Genomic DNA, 21,143 nt, shown 5'->3' with positions numbered 1-21,143 from the left:
AGCACTGATGTGTTTATAGATCCTTTGACCTCTCGTATATGGGATAAATATATTATTAGTACAACTATTATTTGTCAGAAAATTACAACACATACTGAATATTAATTGTAATAACTTTAATTAATATTCTGATATTTCGACAAAGTCAAACTGCCATCATCATCAGTGATCACAGAACAATGATATGTGTATCCAGGCACTAACACTGGGTAAATGAGGCTGAAGAAAGGCAACCACAGTTTGGCTTGGAACAGTGGTTCCCAACCTTTTTCCACTTGTGTACCCTTTTTAAACCCATTTCTATAAATTGTACCCCTTATTTTTAAAATAGCTGTTTTTAAATACTGACACTTTTGTTTTGCCTATCTTAATGTAAAATAGTGGTTTTACTTGTTTTTCCACCATTACTGATTATTTTTCATGTACCCCTGAATGGCCCAGCACGTACCACCGGTTGGGAACCAATGACTGATAAGAAATGGAGCACCGTGGGCTAAAATGGATGGTCTTGGTCACTGGACTGAAGTTCTGAGGATGAGTGTTTCCCAAATTTAGGGCAGTTTCATATACCAAATTTGTGGAGGTTGGGAAAGTTTCTCAGGGCTGAGGCATATTCCAAGAATAGCCTTTCATATTTGTATTTGCTACAGTAGAGTAGCCTTTTTCCAGTGGATGTTCAAATCTTCATTAGATTTTTCATTATGGCTACTCTGGGCAGCAAGTCCAGAGTGGCATAATGGTGGGCTACATGTTAAAATTACATGGGACAAAATTACACTGCCAAAATTATACAAGGAAGAAATTACATATAGATAAAAAATACACTAATAAAAAATTACACAAATTTGAATATTCACACCGAAGTTTTTTACTTTAGAGTTTTTAAATTTTTATGATGAATTTTATATTTATTTTCAGATAAGAGTTCCGTTAATTTTGTAATACTTTATAAGACCTACCTGTTGACTTTAATTCGATTAAAATATTATTGGTATTTTGTTGTCAAATTAAACACAAACTTTCTTAATATTGCAAAAATTACTTTTATTTTAAAAAATAATAAAAAACCAACACTAAGTCATATAAGCTATACAATGTAAAAAATCCAATCGTCTATTAGAGTCGTAATTTTGTACAATATTTGAAATATGTTGTTCTAAAGAAATGTACCTACAACGTCCTGGGTTTCATTGACCAGTTAAATGCTGCAAATAGTTTGTATGTTGTAAAGATAATTCTTTAACAATGTTATCCAAAAATTTCCAAACAGTTGGATGGGAACACCGAACGAGCGACTAAAGCCCATAGTGCCATCCTTCGATACAATTGAGTTCTACCTATACAGTTGGCTGCAGAGTGTCTATGGTTCCAAGTAGAAATATTGAATAGAGGTCGTCTATAAGTGCCGTTCCTGAGCTGTGGACCTCGAATATATGTATGTTCGAAGTAAAGGAGAACTGCTCGATTTGTTTATTATATTCGTCTAAATTAGAGAAAACAGATCAGCAACTTCTAAAAATGCTTCTAACACTTCTTCTTCTGGTAAAAGTGCAAGGGATCGTAACATTTTAATGTGTACTGCAAATGACTGATTGGATTCATATAGAGATTTTAGTCCACATTCATTTACTTTGCGTATAATAGATTGGGATAAGTGGAAAAAGCAGTCACCAATTTCGATGTTTTCAAACACGGTACGGAAAGCATTCATTGCTGCTGTTTCAAAATCGGCCAAAATTTTTCGTGGTCGAGCTTGAGGAATTTTCTCCAGTAACATGTTCAGCATCTTCACATATATTTCTTCCTTTTTCCCTGGTAGAAGAGCCAGTAGACAAGGAAAAGCGACACCTGAATCATATTGGACATGGATACTATATAACTGATAATATATTTCTGGAACCACTTTAAATGTACCATCTGCTAGCCAAAAATCGTTAACTACAAGTTGATCTAGAAGAGTCTTGTGACCAATTAGTATTATACGTTCTGGATCTTTTGCCCTGAAATCATGAATAATCCATTTAGAGTACTTCTCTGGTATTTCAAAATTTTTGTTATCTGGATTTGACGCAACGTTTCCGATTGTTTTAGCTTAGGATCTATTTAATCGCCTTGTCATGGAGCTCTTCTTCGGTAGGCACATTTTTAATCCATCTGATACAGTCACTAAACTGTTAGCTATAATTGCACGAGCCGTTGCACCTGGATTCAACATTTTTCTTTTCATTTGATTTGCAAGTCGATGAGCTTCAGATTCAAAAGTTCTATTAACATGACAGTGTTCCGAAGACTCACGGATAATCTTGTTGTCTCTGGTATGGAGCAGCGATCGACAATGTAAAGTTCTAAACTTTGCACAACGCCAATGAATAGTTCCGATAGCAGTTTCACGGTGACGAATAAATTCAAACCCTTTGAATTTTGACTTGTAATGTAATGTAATATTTTAAAATGTATAATTATCTAAAAGCCAAGTTTTGCTGTATTTTTTTAAATACAGCAGAACAATTGGAGCTTGTAACACACCCACACTTAATGCTTAATGGGAGGAATGATGTCATCATGCTCACGACTTTCTTTCTCTTGCCCAGGAAATACTACTCAAGACTTGCATATTTTTGCAGGATAAATTTAAAGGGGCGTTAATTAAAACTCTTGCCATGTATATAAAGGGATTGTTGCAATTAATTTCGCTGCATTAATCAAATCCTGCATTAACCAAGGGATACCTGTATATTACCATAACTGAAATTATTATTATAATTGCCCATAATAATCTCTGTTTTCTTATTAGCCAGACCATTTTGTCTAAACATTTCCTTCTAAATGTCTCTCACATTACCATGTCCATAGCAACAATCTACTAAACAAATGTCCCACCTCCACTTCACACTGCTTCAAAACCACTCAGTATTTGCTTCTGACATCTCCACTCTAGATAGGCACAACTGTAGTCATCAATAACACTTCTCCCTTTTTGCTTTGTCTGTTTTCACAAAAGACTACATATCCCTCCATCTCTATTCCTATTCCTTGTTTAACCAAGTGATCACTTCATGTGCACTTTTACCAACTGGAGGAAGATGTGACACTTCATTTACAACAATATCTTCTGATGAGATAATCAAATCCAAGACCCTCAATTCCACGTGTAGCCTCTGTGTGATTTCTGATGCTATCTCTTCATTCCAGTCTATATGAGGTGTGGCCATTAAATAATGAGACTGGTTGCAAAAATGTGGTTTATTATTATATTAACAATAAATTGTACAACTTATTTGTTATCCCCTTCAACATACTTCTCTCCTCTATCTATACACCGTTGCATACGAATTTTCCATTGTTGGAAGCAGTGCTGCAAGTCATCAGGTGTTATCTGCTTCACACTGTTTTCTCCTTTACTTGCAACTTCCATTTCATGGCATCTTTATAAGTAGGAAGCACCCCCCATTAAGCATTAGCACTCTTACACATGGACAGACTGAAACAGGTATATCCGATTTAAACATAATAAGCAAGATGAGTGTCGCTAATCATTTTGATGCCATATTTTGGTTTTGGAACAGTCCAAACAAATTATGGGTTAAGTTTTCTACATATGTTATAGGTTAAACTTAACTTGAACTTAGCTTGCATCTCCTCTTCTCAAAAAAAATGATGGGGCATATACTTATGCATGGACTGATATTTCATGTCAGCAAATGCCAAACTGAAATCACCTCTTTCTCGGCATAAGATTTCCAGGCTCCTTTTATCATTTATCTGCCTGTCTTTACTGCTACTCTAATTCTCAAAATCTCTCTGACCTCTTTTGACTTCTTATCATTAAAGACTGATTTCCTGCAGTCACTTGCCAAAATCTCAGGTTATCTATCTTCCTTTGTAACATTAGTGTCCCCAACTTCAAAAAAAAATATAAAAAAAATAAATAATAAAATAATAATAATATCTTCCTTTTTCTAATTCTGCCACTGACAAATGGAAAAAGATGCTGAGGTATTTGCCATAATAAGCAATGATTTATTATGCTAAATACCTAGTCATTACCAACCAAAATTCTTAACAATCTTCTCTTCTCCACAAACATTCTTGATCTTCTTTAAATCATTTTTCAAGTATTATTGCAGAGGCCACCATTCCTTTCCATTCAGGAACTGAGAATATAATCTTATAGAAGTTTTGTCTCCTGTGGATGCAAGTGAGAAGAGCCAAGTTGAATATCTCTGATTTTTGTTATCAGGTTTAATGCCAGTTTCCTTAATAATGTAATCCATATAGATCATGAATAAAAGTGGAAATAGGGTGTACAATCCACTCATATTACATCAATGCACATCTTTCTCACACCTGTACATCTTTCAATTTTAATTCTGATTTACAACTTAAGTACAGGATATGCATTGTCCTGCACAAATACCTATTTACATATCATCTTCACATATCACATATCAACTGTAGTGCTTTGAACAGCTTGTTTCTTGGTTCCTTATCATATGCCTTTTCCTTTTGCCGGCCTGGTTGGCTGAGTGGTTAGCGTATCCGCTTTTCAGCCAAAAGGCTGCAGGTTTGAATCCGCTGTGGGCATCTACACCCAATACCACCAGTGATGGTGGTATTGGGCGGTAGATGGTGTTGGTGTAGATGATGATGGTAGTTGCGGTTCATTGTAGTTGGTGAAGTGGGAGAGACAGAGCTGTAGAGTAGGTGCCCTCCCTCGATGAGTCTTTGGACTCCCTGGAGGTGTCATGTAATAATAATGCCTTTTCCAAAAACCAAAATAACAGATCTTTTGATACTTTATATATATATATTTTTTTTTATGTCAATCCTATCCATTGCATATAGTACTACATTAGTATTTGGATACCACTACATACCATTTATTCTGACTGGCTTTTCATATTTCTCACAGCTTTTCCTACCTCAGCCATGAACATATATTAATTGACTACATTCCTCTTGGATATTTTCTACCAATGCTTCTTCCATTTTATATTTTTTCAAATTAATTACTATAAAATTATTTTTATAATTTTTCAAATTAATTCTTTCATGGACATTCAGAATATTCTTCACTTCAGTCTTTGTCACATTTATTATTTCTGATTCCTGAGTATTTTCCTCTCAATTTGTAAACTTTTTCCATAGCCTGCAGAACATTTTTCTACTTTCTGATGTTTATTTTTATTCGTAGAAAAATTTTCCCATGAATTCAGCTTAGTTAACTTTACACATAAATAAGTTTTCGTACATTTTTCTCTGTATTCTCTAAGGGCACCTGTTTACTGAATTGTTTACTGACGTTTTCAATAGGAATTCTTTTATATTACTGTCTTTAACTATGATTTATCTATCTTTGCAAACAACTTCGACACATACCTCTCTGGTTGAATCAATGTTTTCTTCAGAGTCAACCAATGAATGAGTCTCTCCTGCTTCTTGTTTTCAGTCTTTCATTTTTTTCTTGAATAATATTTGTATACTTAACTTTGATTCTTTTTAAAATGTTTATAACATATTTTTCTTTTTAATGCTTACGATTATTATTAGTTTCTACACTTCTGTTCAAAATTTTCCCTAAACAATTCTAAATGTCTGAGATTCATTTCCTAGTCTTAAATCTTTAACAATAACTAGCTTTCAGTTTATGACAGATTCCCTCTCTAATGGCTCACAATATTCTTCCTCCCCCTCTCATTCTCTCTCTCTCTTTCCCATCCTACTTATTTTTGTTATGTTTATGGTGTCTATGTTCAATTCTGCTGAACTTGAACGTAGCTGACATTTCTCTGTTTGTCCTACTTCTTCTGCAAAAACAGTGAAGCTTTGCTTAACTGGATGACACCCAATCAGCATGATATTTGATCATATTACCATAATAAACCATTGTCTGTGATTTAAGTCAACATAAAATATTTTGGGTTACAATAATGGTATGTATCACCGAAAGACAAGAACTAGATATTGGATCAGAAGTCTTAGTTGGTTTCTCGCATTTTTTACAAGTGGAAGCCCTCCTAATCACCTAGTTTTGATAATCAGTGACTGATATTATTTTCACCAAAATTTATTGCAACATCTTTCATTCTGAAGGAGACTTCATATGCATATCTTGATAATGTTAAGATAACACAAGAATACAATATCCTTTAATTATCTCACCATGGTGGGAAGGCAATTTACCAGTCAGATAATTGAAAGACTTGATAACTGAAGGTACAATGGTGCTGTGCCAGAAACTGGTTGACACATCAACCAATTCAAGAGTCAGTTAAATGAAGGTTTTATCATTTGATGTTCAGATAATTGAGAGAGAGAGAGAGAGAGAGAGAGAGAGAGAGAGAGAGAGAGAGAGATCATATACTTATAATAGCCAGAAGAGTGATTAAAGTGTAACTATTCATTAAAATATCACATTGCAATATTCAATTGAGAAAGTAATGGTAACAATTTCATTGTAATTAAATACAGTAATCCTTCTAAAAACCATCTGTATATCCTACAACATATATATGAAGCATTATATTTAAATTCACTTCAGGTTAGTATTTAAATAATCAGATATATTTCATTTATATTAAAAGTATAAACTTAGTACAAATACCTCAATTTTTACCCTCTTCAATTCCATTTTAAGATCTTCTATTTGTTTTAACAACTGTTCGCTTATTCTATCCCTAGAAAAATAAAATAAAAATATAGATTGTTACAACTGCTGAGCCTTAATTATATAAAGAGACACAAAAACTAAGGTAGCATTCAAACATTTACAATTTTCAAAAAACTGGAGTCAAAATGTTCAATCTCAATACTATATATTTGATATTAATAGATTTTTTTCTAATACCCTAGCAGCAAACTTCTGCTTTTCATACTGAATCCAGAATTAAAAAAAAAAAAAAAAATCGTGCACAGATGCAATATATATGACATACTTTGAGATGCTAAATTGTAAATTAATGATATCCGCTTTATTTATATGCTAAAAGACCATTTTTCACTTTTTGGCTCAAAAGAAGCTTATAAAGATATTTTTTGGGCCATCACATTTTTGAATGAAATACCTTGTTGAATTCCACCATTAGATATCATGCTGCATAGAGAACATTGCATTTGCCTCATTGACATTGCTAATTTCCTTAGACAAGCCTTGCCACCAAAAAGAAATCTCTCTGACAGCCAGTTTCACACTCCATAAATTATGCAAAGACAATAACACAATAATAATGAGAGTCCACAAAGGTAACATTACTGTAGTCATCAATACTACTGATTATAATCAGAAAATGAATATGTTGCTCACAGATCACACTACTAGTAAAAAGATGTCACTTCTTGGCCTCCTGAAACAGTTAAAAAAACTCAAACTGTTTAGTTTCTGCCCTTGTCAGATATACAGATTGCCCAAAATTCATAAACTCAATAAAAGTCTCTGTCCCATAGTGGATTCTTTTGATTCCATCTCTTTTAAATTAGCCAAATCTTTAACCCCACTTACTGGTAATACTTCATCCTGTACTAAAAATTCCACTATTTAATTCAAAATTTAGTTTTAAATAATAACAATATCATGGTGAGCTTTGATATGTTATATTTACTAATATTCCCCTTTCTGACACTTTACTAAAAAATGATTTCTCTCCTGATATCATTGATCTTTTCAATTTTGTCATCCATGCTGACTACTTACCTTGGCAAGACAGCATGTATAAACAGAGAGGGCACAGCCATGAGCTCTCCTCCTTGAGCCAATTTCTTTAGGGAACATTTTGAAAATCATGTGCTGGCAACCACCATTCTCAAATCTATCTGGCTAAAACAGTGATGATGTTTGCGATGTTTGCTCTATTTGGCACATGGTTCAGACATGTTACACTCCTTCCTCTTTCCCATCAACAGCAAGTACTCCAGAATCCATTTCTTTCTCAGTTTACAGAAAACCCACCCACACAGGTAGATACACAAACTTTCCTCCATCATTCTCCCCCACCTCCCACAAAACCCTCGAACCTGTGTTCTGCCCAGGCTTCACCATCAGCTGAATTCTCCTTTATTTACCAAACCTTTCTAGTCAATAGTCACAATGATAAGAAAATTAACCAATTGGTTTCTCCTACCATCTCATCAGAGTACAGTAATGCTATTACTATTCCTTATATCTAGGGAACCTCAGAAAAAATAGCCAGGACTCAAAAAATGTAATCTCTGTACTGATTTCAAACCTCATCTGAAGTTGGCTGCCCTTATCCGCTCTCCTAAGGATAGGAGAGTGGATAAGGACCCCCCCCCCCTCTCTGTTCTATGCCTTCACAAGGAACCTTGTGAATACCTGGAACAGAGAGGGGGGGGGGGTAGTTCTGCTATGATAGTTCTATTACAGTCAAACTGAGAGATCTGCTAACATCCACCTAGAACACAAGAAATACATCTGCCACCACCACAACTATGGACAGGCTGGTCTAGCTGACCATGCTTTCAATACCTTGCACAGAATCAAATGAGAAGAAACTACTATGCTTAACCACAACAAATTTGTTAAACCAATATAATCTTAATAAATATGGATGTGTTAAGGTTCCCAAGATTTGGGAAGCTATAATACTTAGGCCTCTCATCCAAAAGTTAAAGCTAGCCAAGTACACCCATAAAGGACATCCCTCATAGGACTTCAGGCTTTTATTCTATTTTCTTTGACTTATTGTTTTGAGTTCTTTTGTGTGTGCTTATACAATTTTGAGATTATATCCCTGACAATGTCTCTGTGGCAGATGAATATATAGGATATAACAAATTTATTTTATTGTTCCTCTTTGCTGTATTCTTTCCATTAAACTTTATGAGTTTAAACCAGCACATTAAGCCTAAATACTAGACAGCTATTGTAAGTTATTAACACTGCCATGCATATTCAAGCACATTAACATCTATCAATTAGAGATCTCTTCAGCCTGACTAACAAATTACAATTTTCATTGGAAACCTAATGCTACCCATCAAGTGCTGAAAATTCTTTCAAAATTTTAACAGTTCAATATCAAGTGTGCACTTCCGATTCTTGCGGCTATGTGCAGTGCATGCAAAGTACTTTAAACTTTTTGAGGGATTTCACAGTAGGACCAAGTGATAGTTCTAATGGTGATTAGTGCAATGCCACACAGGGGATTTTTTTCTTTATTTTGGTAACCTCACTTTTACAACCCATCATAAGATATTTGCACCATCACATTATTACTATTATTAACAACAGACCTCTATGGAGTCAAAGAACTTATTACAAGAGGTACACACTGTTACACCAAAAGCTCATGAAATTGTGGTTTCATGAGCTTTTGGTGTAATGAAATTTCAACTCAATATATCTGCATTCAACACAATGTCAGCCAATGCATTCCACTCACCAACCACTCTCTATGCAGAGAACCTGTTCCTTATGCCCCTGCTCACACCCTCATATAATTTCCAAGGTTATCCTCTTATTCTAACCCTTCCTCCCCATTCTATAAATATTTTTTTTCCACATTAACCCAGTAACAACCCTTTACCAACTTAAATATCTCAATCATACCCCCTCTCTTCCTTCTATTAAAGGCTTTGCAAACTGAATCCCCTCAATCTGTCTTCATATCCCATATCCCAAAGACTAGTTACCACCTTAGTCAGTCTTTTCTGGACCCATTCCAACATATACTCATCACAATGAAAACCAGGAGACCACATCTGTGCACAATAATCCATACAAGGCCTCATCAAGGCTTTGTATAATATAACCAGAACCACTTTGTTTCTGCACATCAAGGTCCTCTGCATTACTGCTGTAATCAGACATGATGACTTCACAACTTGTGCAATGTAACCTCTGAACTTCAGATCCTTATTCACCACCATTCCTCAACTTCCTCCAAAATTATATATGACATAAAATAAGTAAGATTTTAAATAATAGTGTTCTGTCATACCATATGAAAGAAGGCAACTGAGCAGAAAATTAAATATCCCTTCTGCAGTAACACTTTTCAGTTCTTCAGGTCCAGAAACAAATTTACAGATGAAATCATACCACTGTCCAATATACAAATCTGAATGCCAACAATTAAAGTACACGGCTGTTCAAAATCTAAAGAAGAACTACGTTTTTACCTGTATGTGAAAACATTTTCATTACTACAGCCAAATGTGAATATAAATTCATTGCCAGCATACTAATAAATTATATTACAAAAAATGCATTATAAATTTCATACAAATTAAATGCAATGCATTTTTGGCAAAAGTTACAAATTTCCTAAGGACATAGTTAAGGAATTAATGTATTGTGCTGAAAGAAGAGACATTTCAGTATGGAACATGTCGATAAGTTAAAAGTTTCTTTAAGTTAAAATTCATACTTAAGGTGATTATTTTTCAATAAGAGTGTCTCATTATTTATTATTCAAATTCCATGGCCATATATAACTGAACTGGCAGAAGGTGCATTTAGTTTAATGGATTCTTCAGAGTTTTTTATCTTCCAGCTTTTATTGAAATACATCAGTTATGGCTGTTATGGAGGAAGAATATAAATTTACATCCTGCTCCATCAGTGATGTATCTGTGCTACATTCTGCTGAAACTAGTAGCTCTGAAAATCTTTTCCTTTTTTCTGGCATTCTATCTATTTTCTCTAAAAAAAAATGATCCAAATAATTTTCTTCCATTTTTTTTCTCTAACATTTTTCCAATTACTTAGCATTTTATCTTACAATATGTGAAATTGTTAAATAATATGTAACAAGCCACTAAATTTTAATTTTTGTACTGACAAAATTCCCATAACATCAAATAAAAACAATTGCTGTAATATAATTAGCAGACCATGCAGTAATCTGTAATTTATATCTACAAATTAATTTGTCATAAAAGAATATTGATTATTACAATAATTCATGTCACAATGCATTTATATGTAGATTTATATTAGGGACTCAGCTATCATTCTGAGTATAGTAAACAAATGGCAGATGATGTTGAAAGTTTATTTTTCACTTGGTTAGAGTATAATGAATTTAGTTTAATCCTTTATCCAAGTGTGAGCAAACAAAGTTTGCACCTGAAAGTATCTTCAGGACTGGGGTAAGGTGATACAACACCAGGGCACCCCATGCAAAGGTGGAGCAAGCTACCAACACTCCTATCTCAGTATCTCCCATAATGCAAAACACATGTCCTTGCGGATATGTCTAATGTTATGCATTAAGGGAAGGGCCACAACCCAGACTAGTTTCGACCTTTATTGAGGTCTCTTCAGTGGGAGCCAGGCCCAAGTGGAGATACCAGGCAGAAGCATTAGCAGGTCATCTCTACCTATAGGAGTTGCTCCACCTTTGCAAGGAATGCCCTGGTGTTGTACCACCTTACCCCAGTCCTGAAGATACTTTCAGGCACAAACTTTGTTTGCTCACACTTGGATAAAGGATTAAACTAAATTTATTATACTCTAACCAAGTGAAAAATAAACTTTCAACATCTTTCTCTAAATCCAGAGTAATTTATTAAAAAAGAGTGGCACACCATTTGGCAACTCCTATAGGTAGAGATGACCTGCTAATGCTTCTGCCTGGTATCTCCACTTGGGCCTGGCTCCCACTGAAGAGATCTCAATAAAGGTTGAAACTAGTCTGGGTTGTGGCCCTTCCCTTAATGCATAACATTAGACATATCTGCAAGGAGATGTGTTTTGCATTATGGGAGATACTGAGATAGGAGTGTTGGTAGCTTGCTCCACCTTTGCAAGGAGTGCCCTGGTGTTGTACCACCTTACCCCAGTCCTGAAGATACTTTCAGGCGCAAACTTTGTTTGCTCACACTTGGATAAAGGATTAAACTAAATTTATTATAGGCAGATGATGATGTGATCTGCAATATGAAACATCAATTTAGACAGTGCACTAATAGGAGAATTTTTATATATTTTTTTTAAGATAGCTGCTGATCAGTATACCAGGAAAATTAAAGCACGATTATTAAACTTGTTCTTCCTTCAAGTCAAAGTGGAATTATGTCACCCTGTTAGAAAAAGATACTTTACATACATACAGAAAATTTTTGTAACATATATGCAAATTGCCCATATTGGAGTAACAAAGTTATAATAATAAACAAGGCAAATTTTTTTTTTTGAAATAATGAAGATGTCTATGATATGAATGGAACACCCGTTAGACGTGATGCTCTTGTGCCACGCATAACATGAACCATGAAGGCTGCCCTGGAGAAAATGATAGCTCTTCTAAAATAATCAAATGAAATGCAGGAAGTTTTGCAAAAAAAAAAGTGCACACTGCAAAAATAGTGAAGGAGAGTTAGTTGAGGAATCAATTCCAGCTTCCTGTTTGAAATGGCTAAGTTTTAAGAATTACCAAAGGTAAGGAGTTAATAGCACTGGTTAATGTAGTGAGAATAACAATTATTGGCATTAGTGAGGCCTGGCTGCTGAGGAGGATATCGGTATATCTGAGAAACACAGACAAAACAAGACAGAAAAATGTACAAGCTTCACTAAAGATTGCAAATTACATATTTAGTTTAATCCTTTATCCAAGTGTAAGCAAACAAAGTTTGCACCTGAAGTATCTTCAGGAGTGGGGCAACTCATGGTAAAGGTGGTATAAGTTATCACCACTTGCCTTAGTATCTCCCATAATGCAAAGCACATCTCTCTGCAGACATGTATAATGCTATGCATTAAGGGAAGGGCCACTACCCAGACTGGTTTCGACCTTTATTGAGGTCACATCAGTGGGAGCCAGACCAGTGGTGGTGATACCAAGGTAGAAGTAATGGAGAAGTCATATTTCCATATACGAGTTGGCAAAAGGTGCCACACCTTATTTTAAATTACTCTGGATTAGAGAAAGATGTTAGAAGTTTTTTCACTTGGTTAGACTATAAATTATATATTTAGTTTAATCCTTTATCAAGTGTAAGCAAACAAAGTTTGCACCTGAAGTATCTTCAGGACTGGGGCAACTCGTGGTTTGCATTATGGGAAATACTAAGGCAAGTGATGAGAACTTATACCACCTTTACCACGAGTTGCCCCAGTCCTGAAGATACTTCAGGTGCAAACTTTGTTTGCTTACACTTGGATCAAGGATTAAACTAAATATATAATTTATAGTCTAATCAAGTGAAAAAACTTCCAACATCTTTAACTAAAGATTGCATAAGACTTAAATCTGACAAGAGTAGCAACATTTAACAGCAGCAGCAGTATGAGTAATATAACAGACAAAGATTAACAGGACAAAACTTGGGATGTTGTCAAGCATGAGGAATATTTTGTCAAGAAGGGATATATATGTGGAACTAAAAGACAGTTGATTATAACAAGCTTAGGAGGATGCTTGAAGTTATGCCATGGCATAAAAATCTGATGGGGAAGGATGTTAGTAGTGTATGGGAGATGGTTAAGGGACATCTGGAGGAAGCAATATCAGATTACATACACAAGGTCAGGAGGGTTAACTTGGAAGGAGTAGTCAGAACTGTAAGTAGTATCATTAAGCATAAGCTGCAAAAAAAAAGAAATTATTGTGGATGGTATATAACAAAAAAGTGACCAGCAAGCTTAGAAACAGTACAAGGATCAGGCAAGAAAGATGACCAGTATGGCAAGTAAGACAAAATTAGATTATTAAAGAAACTAGCCTAACAGGCCAAAGTAAATCCCAACGAGTTCTTTCACTATATGGTAAATAAACTAAGATAACCTTAAGGAGTGCTAATAGCAGTAAGGTGACAGAAGCAGATAAAGTAGATGAGTTACCGAGTGATCCCACTTTGCAAGGGTATATCATCCGAGTGAGGGTACTTTTGTGATACATGAGACAAGGACTGGTGTGGAAACAGAGATGGATGAATTGGAGGTTCTTAGGATACTGTAGAATTGCAATGTAAATACAGCCATGGGACTAGATGGGATATCAGTCCATGTTTTTCAAGAAGGAGCAAGGGAAATGGCAATGCCTGTAACTGGACTAAGTCTCAGTTCTGCAGAATTCCAAGCGCGAGTGGACAGAGGGCAAAATAATTCCCTTGCATAAGGCTGCAGTAGCAAATTATAGTCCAATCAATATCTTAGGAGTGGTGGTAAAAGGGTAAAAGTACTGGAAAAGCTGGTCAAAAAGAGAATGCAGGAATGGGTAGATAAGAATATGACACTATGAGGGACAGCATGGCTTTGTGAAAGGTCAGTCACTCCTTTCTATAAAAAAGTGAGAACTGAGTTGAGTAAAGGGAAGCTACACAATAACTCTGCTGGATTTTGCAAAGGCATATGACAGGCTACTACATGGAATTCTGTTACTGTTACGCAAATTAGAACAAATGGGAATGGATATGAGGGTGCTGATGGACTGATACCAAAAAAAAAAAAAAAGTGGTATATGAAGGAACAGAATCCAGGAGAATGCAAGTAACTAGTGGTGTAATAAAAGATTCTGTGCTAAGGCCATTACTATTTAATATTTACATAAACGATATAAGAAGTAATCTGAAGGAAAATATTAAATTCTTTGCTGATGATGCAAAATTGGGCAGAGTAATAGTTAATCAAGGCGATGTGGAAAGCTTGCAGGATGATTTAAAAAGGCTCTCAGTATGGGAAAAAATAATGGGTGTCACTTTAATGTGGAGAAATGTAAAGTGTATACATTTTGGGATAAAGAGATTACAAGTTGTGTACAACATTGATGGAACTAAGGATTTGGGATGTGGTAGTAAATAGAGAGTTGAAGTGTAGAGGGCATATAACTAAGGTTGCCAAGGTAGATTACAGGATTACTTGGCTATTGAAAAACACACTAACAAGTAGAGACAAGGAAGTTATTCCTCTTTATAAGGACTTGATACAGCATCCACACCTGAAGTAGTGTGCTCAGGTGCAATCACCTGGATTTCTCGGGGATGAGAAAACAGCAGACAGCATACAGAGGAGAGTGATCTGTGGAATGCTCTCTATGAGAATAGACTGAAGATTTGTGGGTTGCAGAAGTTGATTGACAGTAAAAAAAAAAGAGGGATTATGATAGAACCATTTAAGCTACTTCAAGGTTTTTATATGATTAATGCAGGAGAAATGTTTCAGCAGTAGGCTACAGGGAGGCAAGAACAAGAGGTCATTCCTTGAAGTTGAGTAAAAGTGTAGTTAGTAGAGAGTATGAGGACTGGATTTTTTGCTTGGAGAGGTGGTGAAGTAATGGAATGGGTTGCCAGAGACAGTTGTGAATATTTTGTCTGGGTTCAAATCTATCTGGAGATAGTCTGGATCTCTTGTGATGGGTCTTCGGACTCCATGGAGGTGGCTGTAAAATAATAATATTATTATTTTAAAATTATTCAGAGATAACTAAGCAGCACATGACAAGAAAAATTGAATCTAGTAAATAATGTCTGGGAATCTCTCTATAAATTACTTAACCATTATGATTCCAATTGGCAAATGGTAAAAGTAATCCTCAGTTTGACTTGGAAAGTAAAGATACATGTTATGATTTAGTCTAAGAGCCATATATGAAACTATAAAGCAGATAATTATAATAAACTGAGAAAGCAAAAGCAGTGTTTTAGCATGACAAACTGCATAACAGAGGAATTAGCACTGCATCGAAAATAGTCAAAGGATGTTTGTAGAAAACAGTATCTGACTGAATCTCCAGGTAGATCTTGTTTAGTAATCTGCTCATGATCTAAAATTAGAAGAAAACAAAATCACATGGGAGTTAAATGGAAGAATAATACTTGAAACAAAAAGATGCAAAAAGAATGTTGTGGATCCAATATTGTGAAAAAAAGTGATGTCTGTGGTGAGGAAGGCCAAATTAAATTATGAAAAGAAGTCAGCCCAACAGGCCAGAGGAAACCTAAAGAGAATTTTATTTCTATGTAGTAAGCAGAAGAAAGAATACTTTTATTGAATGTTAATGGCAGAAAACTGCCAGATGCACGAAAGAGCTTAGTGTGTTCCCATCAGTAAGGTATAAATTCCACAAACAAATCAGCTCTATGAACATTGGAGGATGAATGGATTAATTATAGAAGTGGATGAGCAAAAGATATTAAAAGCTATTACGAGAACTAGATTTGAGCAGCAATTTGAAGTGGATATCATTATAGATGCTGAAGGAATGTGCTAAAGAGTTAACAATGCCCTGACCTGATTATTCTCTTTTAGTCTCAACATGTAAGATTCCAATTAGCAAAAGAAAAAAAAAAAGCAAGGCAATTTCCATCATGCAAGATTGGAATAGGGGTGCTTAAGGGTGAAAGCTGTATAATTGAGAGGAGACCTCCACATAGCCTTTAAAGGAATGTGGAGAACCGACCAGGGCTTCTGACCTAATGTCCAATCCTCACCTACTGAGTGTTCCTGACAAAATCTATGCAAGTATACTTGAGAAACGGTTGAGAAGAATTGTGGAAGAAAAGCTTGGTGAAGAACAAGCTGGATTCAGGCCAAGCAGAGGCTGTCAGGATCAGATCTTCACTTTACGACAAATAGTCAAGAAAGCATGGGAATATAACAGAGATCTGTCTTTAAGTTTTGTCGATTTTGAAAAGGCACATGACAAGGTGCCAAGAGAGAAGCTATTCAATACGCTACAGTTATATGGTGTCCATGGGGCATTATATCAAGCAATACTTAGTCTTTGAGTTGTAAGTCAGCAGTTAGAATTGAAGGAAGTACAATAAGATGGTTTAATGTTAAATCTGGTGTGAGACAAGGATGTACATTATCCACTCTGTTATTCATTATCTATATGGATCGCATTATGAAGTAAAGTGGTATTAAACATGATATCAAAATTGGAGATGTTAATGTCAGCTCTTTGCTTTATGCAGAACGATGTTATGCTTCTAAATAAATTTGCTACAAGTTTGCAAGAGTCCCTGACTAAATTGAATAACTGTTGTAATAGATATGGTATGAAGGGAAGCATTAAAAGGAAAAAGACAATGAAAATAGATAGAATTGTTGAAAATGTCAATTGTGTTGTGAATGAGGAACCTGTGGAACAAGTAAAACATTTCAGCTACTTAGGTACGAATTTTACTAAAGATGGTAAATTAAATATGGAAAGAGACAACAGAATCAACAAAGCTGGTATGGTAGGAAGTCAGTTGAATAAATTCATATGAAGTAATTATTTGGAATTAATTATTTAGAATTAATTAGCTAAATTAGTTGGAACACTAAATTAGCTGTATACAAGACATTGTTCAAACCAGTTTTAACTTATGGATCTGAGAGCTGGGTCAGAAGTAAAACACTTGACCAAAGACTAGAGACCTCAGATATGAGTCCTGAGAAAGATGAGAGGCGTGAACAGATGGCATCAATGGCAATATCATATTAAAAACGAGGATATTAGGAAAGAACTTAACATTGTCGGCATCCAGGAATGCATTAGCAGAGCTAATCTCAGGTGGTATGGTCACTTAACAGAATGCGTGAGTAAAAATTAGCAAAAGAAGTGTTCTCTGCCAGGTTGGCAGGAAAACGACCCAGAGGAAGACGAAGATATAGGTGGATTGATACGGTACAATGTGCTTTAGATGATAGAAATATAAGATCTGATAATGATAATATTGGAGTCTTGATAAGTAACAGACTGATTTGGAGGAAAATTGTAGATAGGAAGTTAGTAATTATGTAAATTTTTCATGTAGTACTATCATATCCTGTACACCCCTTGAGGGTACATGTCAGGAATTTGATGGAGATTGGAATAAGGAATGATGCAGAATATTATAGACCAATAAGTATCTCTGGTGCAATCATTAAGGCTTGAACATCATTATTAGGAATTGCATCCAGAGATCACTAGAGAGCATAATGTCCTCTACAGAGGATAGAATGGATTTGTTAAATGCAGACCTAACAAAGAAACATGATATAAACATAGTGATGGGTGACTTCAATGCAAAAGTGGGAAGAGGGAGTGATGGAGAAATTGTTGGCGAACATGGCTTAGGCACCAGAAATGACAGAGGAGATCGCCTAGTCCAATTCTGTCAGGAAGAAGATCTAACAATAGCAAATACCTGGTTTAAACTTCCACCAAGAAGACTGTACACTTGGAAATCGCCTCAAGATAACCAACATAATATTGTCAGAAATCAAATTGATTATATACTGATAAATAAAAGATTCCACAGTAGTATAAAGAGTGCAAAGACTTATCCTGGAGCAGATATCTCATCAGACCACAATCCCATAGTTGCAGAAGTACGTCTTAGATTAAAATCAGTTAAAAAATCACAAAAGAAGAAAAAGAAAATTGATGTAGAAAAACTGAAAGACCCGAACATAAATAAAAGTGCCAAGACACAGCTTAACCTGCGATTACAACAGATTAACATAGAAGAAAATAAAAGTGTGGAATCTCTTTGGAATAGCTTAAAGAATGCCATCGTAACAACAAGTATTGAAGAAGTAGGTTATGTGAATAATATAAAACAACAGGAATGGATGACAGATGAGATTCTTTCTCTTATTGATACAAGAAGAATGTATAAAAACAAAGACCTAGCCAGGTATACAGAAACACATAACATCATCAAGAAAAAAATAAAAGAAGCCAAGGAAAATTGGATGAAAAATTTATGTACTGAAATTGAACTGCTTCAGAAACAACATGATAATTTCAATCTGTATAAGAAAATCAACGAAATTACCGGAAAACTAAGGAAAAAGCAAATAGTGTCTCTAAGAGACGAAAATGGAAAAATAGTTCTAGAAGAAGAGAATAAAGCACAGATTTGGATAAAATATGTAACAGAACTTTTCAATGATACTAGACAGAAGCCTATAAATATAAAAGATAACATTCAAGGACCAGCAATCATGAAATGCGAAATAGAGAATGCTATACAAACAAGTAAAACAGGAAAAGCCAGTGGACCAGATGGTGTGCAAACAGAATTTTTAAAATTAATCGAACCAGATAACATCAAACTTCTTGAAAAACTATTTAATAAAATATATGAAAGTGATGAATTTCCATCAGATTGGCTAAAATCTACATTTATCACTATCCAAGAAACCCAAAGTGAATTCCTGTGGTGACTTCAGACTTATTAGTCTAATGAGCCAAACATTAAAAATATTTTTGAAAGTAATCCAGAATCGCATTTATAGAAAAAGTGAAGAAACTTTAAGTGAAACACAATTCAGCTTTCGGAATGGTTTTGGTACTAGAGAGGCCCTTTTCTGTACCCAAATATTGATACAAAAATGCATAGAAAAACAGAAATCTGTCTTTATGTGTTTCATAGATTTTGAAAAAGCATTCGACAAAGTCAGACACACCAACTTAATAGAAATCCTTCAACAAATAAGGCTAGACGAACAAGACATAAGACTAATAACAAATCTGTATTGGAATCAGTCAGCTACCGTTCAATTAGACAACATTACCACCAGTGATATTAACATCAAAAGAGGAGTGAGACAAGGATGTGTGCTCTCACCGCTCCTGTTCAACATATATGCAGAGGTAATCTTTAAAAAAGCATTGGAAGAAAGTCCAGAGAGAATCACAATAAATGGAAAGATTGTTAACAACCTACGATATGCAGATGACACCGTGCTAATTGCAGATAACATTATGGATCTCCAAAAACTCGTTGACAGAGTATACATAGAAAGCCAAAGAATGGGAATAAATATAAACATCAACAAGACAAAATACATGATCATCAGCAAACATCCAGCCTCATCAATGAAACTGACACTCAATGGGAAAAATATTGATCAAGTGTCAAGATATAAATATCTTGGTTGCTGGCTTAATGAACGGTGGGATCCAGAAATAGATATAAAGACAAGGATTGAAGTTGCACGGCAGTTCTTCATGAAAATGAGAACACTATTCTGCAATAAAGACCTAAACATGGAAGTCAGATGCCGAATGCTGAAATGTTACGTGTGGTCTATTCTGCTCTATGGAGTTGAAACATGGACAAATGAAAGGTGACAACCATCAAGAAAATCGAAGCCTTTGAGATGTGGCTATACAGAAGAATGCTAAAGATATCATGGACAGACAAAATTACCAATGAAGATGTCTTAAAATCCATTGGCAAAGCTAAACATCTTGTACAAATAATCAAGAAACGAAAAACATCATATCTTGGACACATCATGAGAAACAGCAAATACCAACTTCTACAAACTATTTTGGTAGGAAGAATTGATGGCAAAGGAACTAGAGGAAGAAAAAGAATATCATGGTTTGACAACATCAAGACGTGGACAGGAAAGAGCAGTGCACAACTGCTCAGATTAGCACAAGAGCGCAGTTTGTTCGCCAAGATGGTCGCTGACCTTCGATAGAAGATAGCACAATAAGAAGAAGAAATGCAGATCTTGCCTAGTAATCTGCTCATGTTCTATAATAAGGTGACAGCAGAGTAAGATAAGGGGAATGGATACCATGATACGTCTGAATCTTGACAAAGCATTTGATAGAATTTTATGTGCGACTGTTATACAAATTCAAAGTAATGGATACACAAAATAAACTTGTGACTAGGACAGGAGAAGAGTGACTGACTGACAACTAGCAGAAAGTGATGTATGTATGTATACCAAGTCAAAGAAAAGGAAGTGACAGAGTATCACAGGATATTTTAACTGATATATTAATGATATTGCTGATGGAAAAGACAGGGATATCTAGCTGTATGCAGATCATGATGCTGAGCTGAAGTAAGTGTTAAGGAATACATCCTCTGTATAATTATTCATAATTCTTCAAATTATTTATTTCAATCAATATACTCTCCCTAAGCTTCGATGCAGAGCTTGGCACGGTCAATTAATTCGTTAAATAAGTTTTTTTATATTGGTTTTTGGGATACTGTTGAGGGTCATTGTTACTGCTGCTTGAACATTTTCAATGGTATCGTATCGCTTTCTCCTTTCATTGGCAAATGAAGTCGGGGGAAGAGAAAAACGTCACAGGGTGCTAAATCAGGTGAACACGGCGAGTGATCCAACACACAAACTTGGTTTTTGCTCAGAAACCTCTCACAATGTTCGAACGATGAGATGATAACATTATCATGCAAAAGTGACGAGCTGCCTGTATCTTGATATTCAT

General features: G+C 35.1%; 1 protein-coding gene across 2 annotated transcripts in view; it reads right to left on the bottom strand.

The window, feature by feature from the left end:
* The window catches only part of LOC150107797 (huntingtin-interacting protein 1-like), a 632,881-nt gene that overhangs the window by 428,429 nt on the left and 183,309 nt on the right, over window positions 1-21,143 (bottom strand). For both annotated transcript variants that reach the window (XM_090392055.1, XM_090392056.1), the window contains one exon: window positions 6,605-6,677. In XM_090392055.1, coding sequence (XP_090248181.1) covers window positions 6,605-6,677 — 73 coding nt within the window. The remainder of the gene's footprint in view (window positions 1-6,604; window positions 6,678-21,143) is intronic.

This window comes from Typopeltis vanoorti, chromosome 4 (assembly GCF_054136105.1).
Source record: "Typopeltis vanoorti isolate ZY-2024b chromosome 4, IOZ_Tvanoo_1.0, whole genome shotgun sequence".
Lineage (NCBI taxonomy): Eukaryota > Metazoa > Arthropoda > Arachnida > Uropygi > Thelyphonidae > Typopeltis > Typopeltis vanoorti.
The sequence above is the reverse complement of the archived record's forward strand: the minus strand, read 5'-3'. Positions and strand labels throughout refer to the sequence as shown.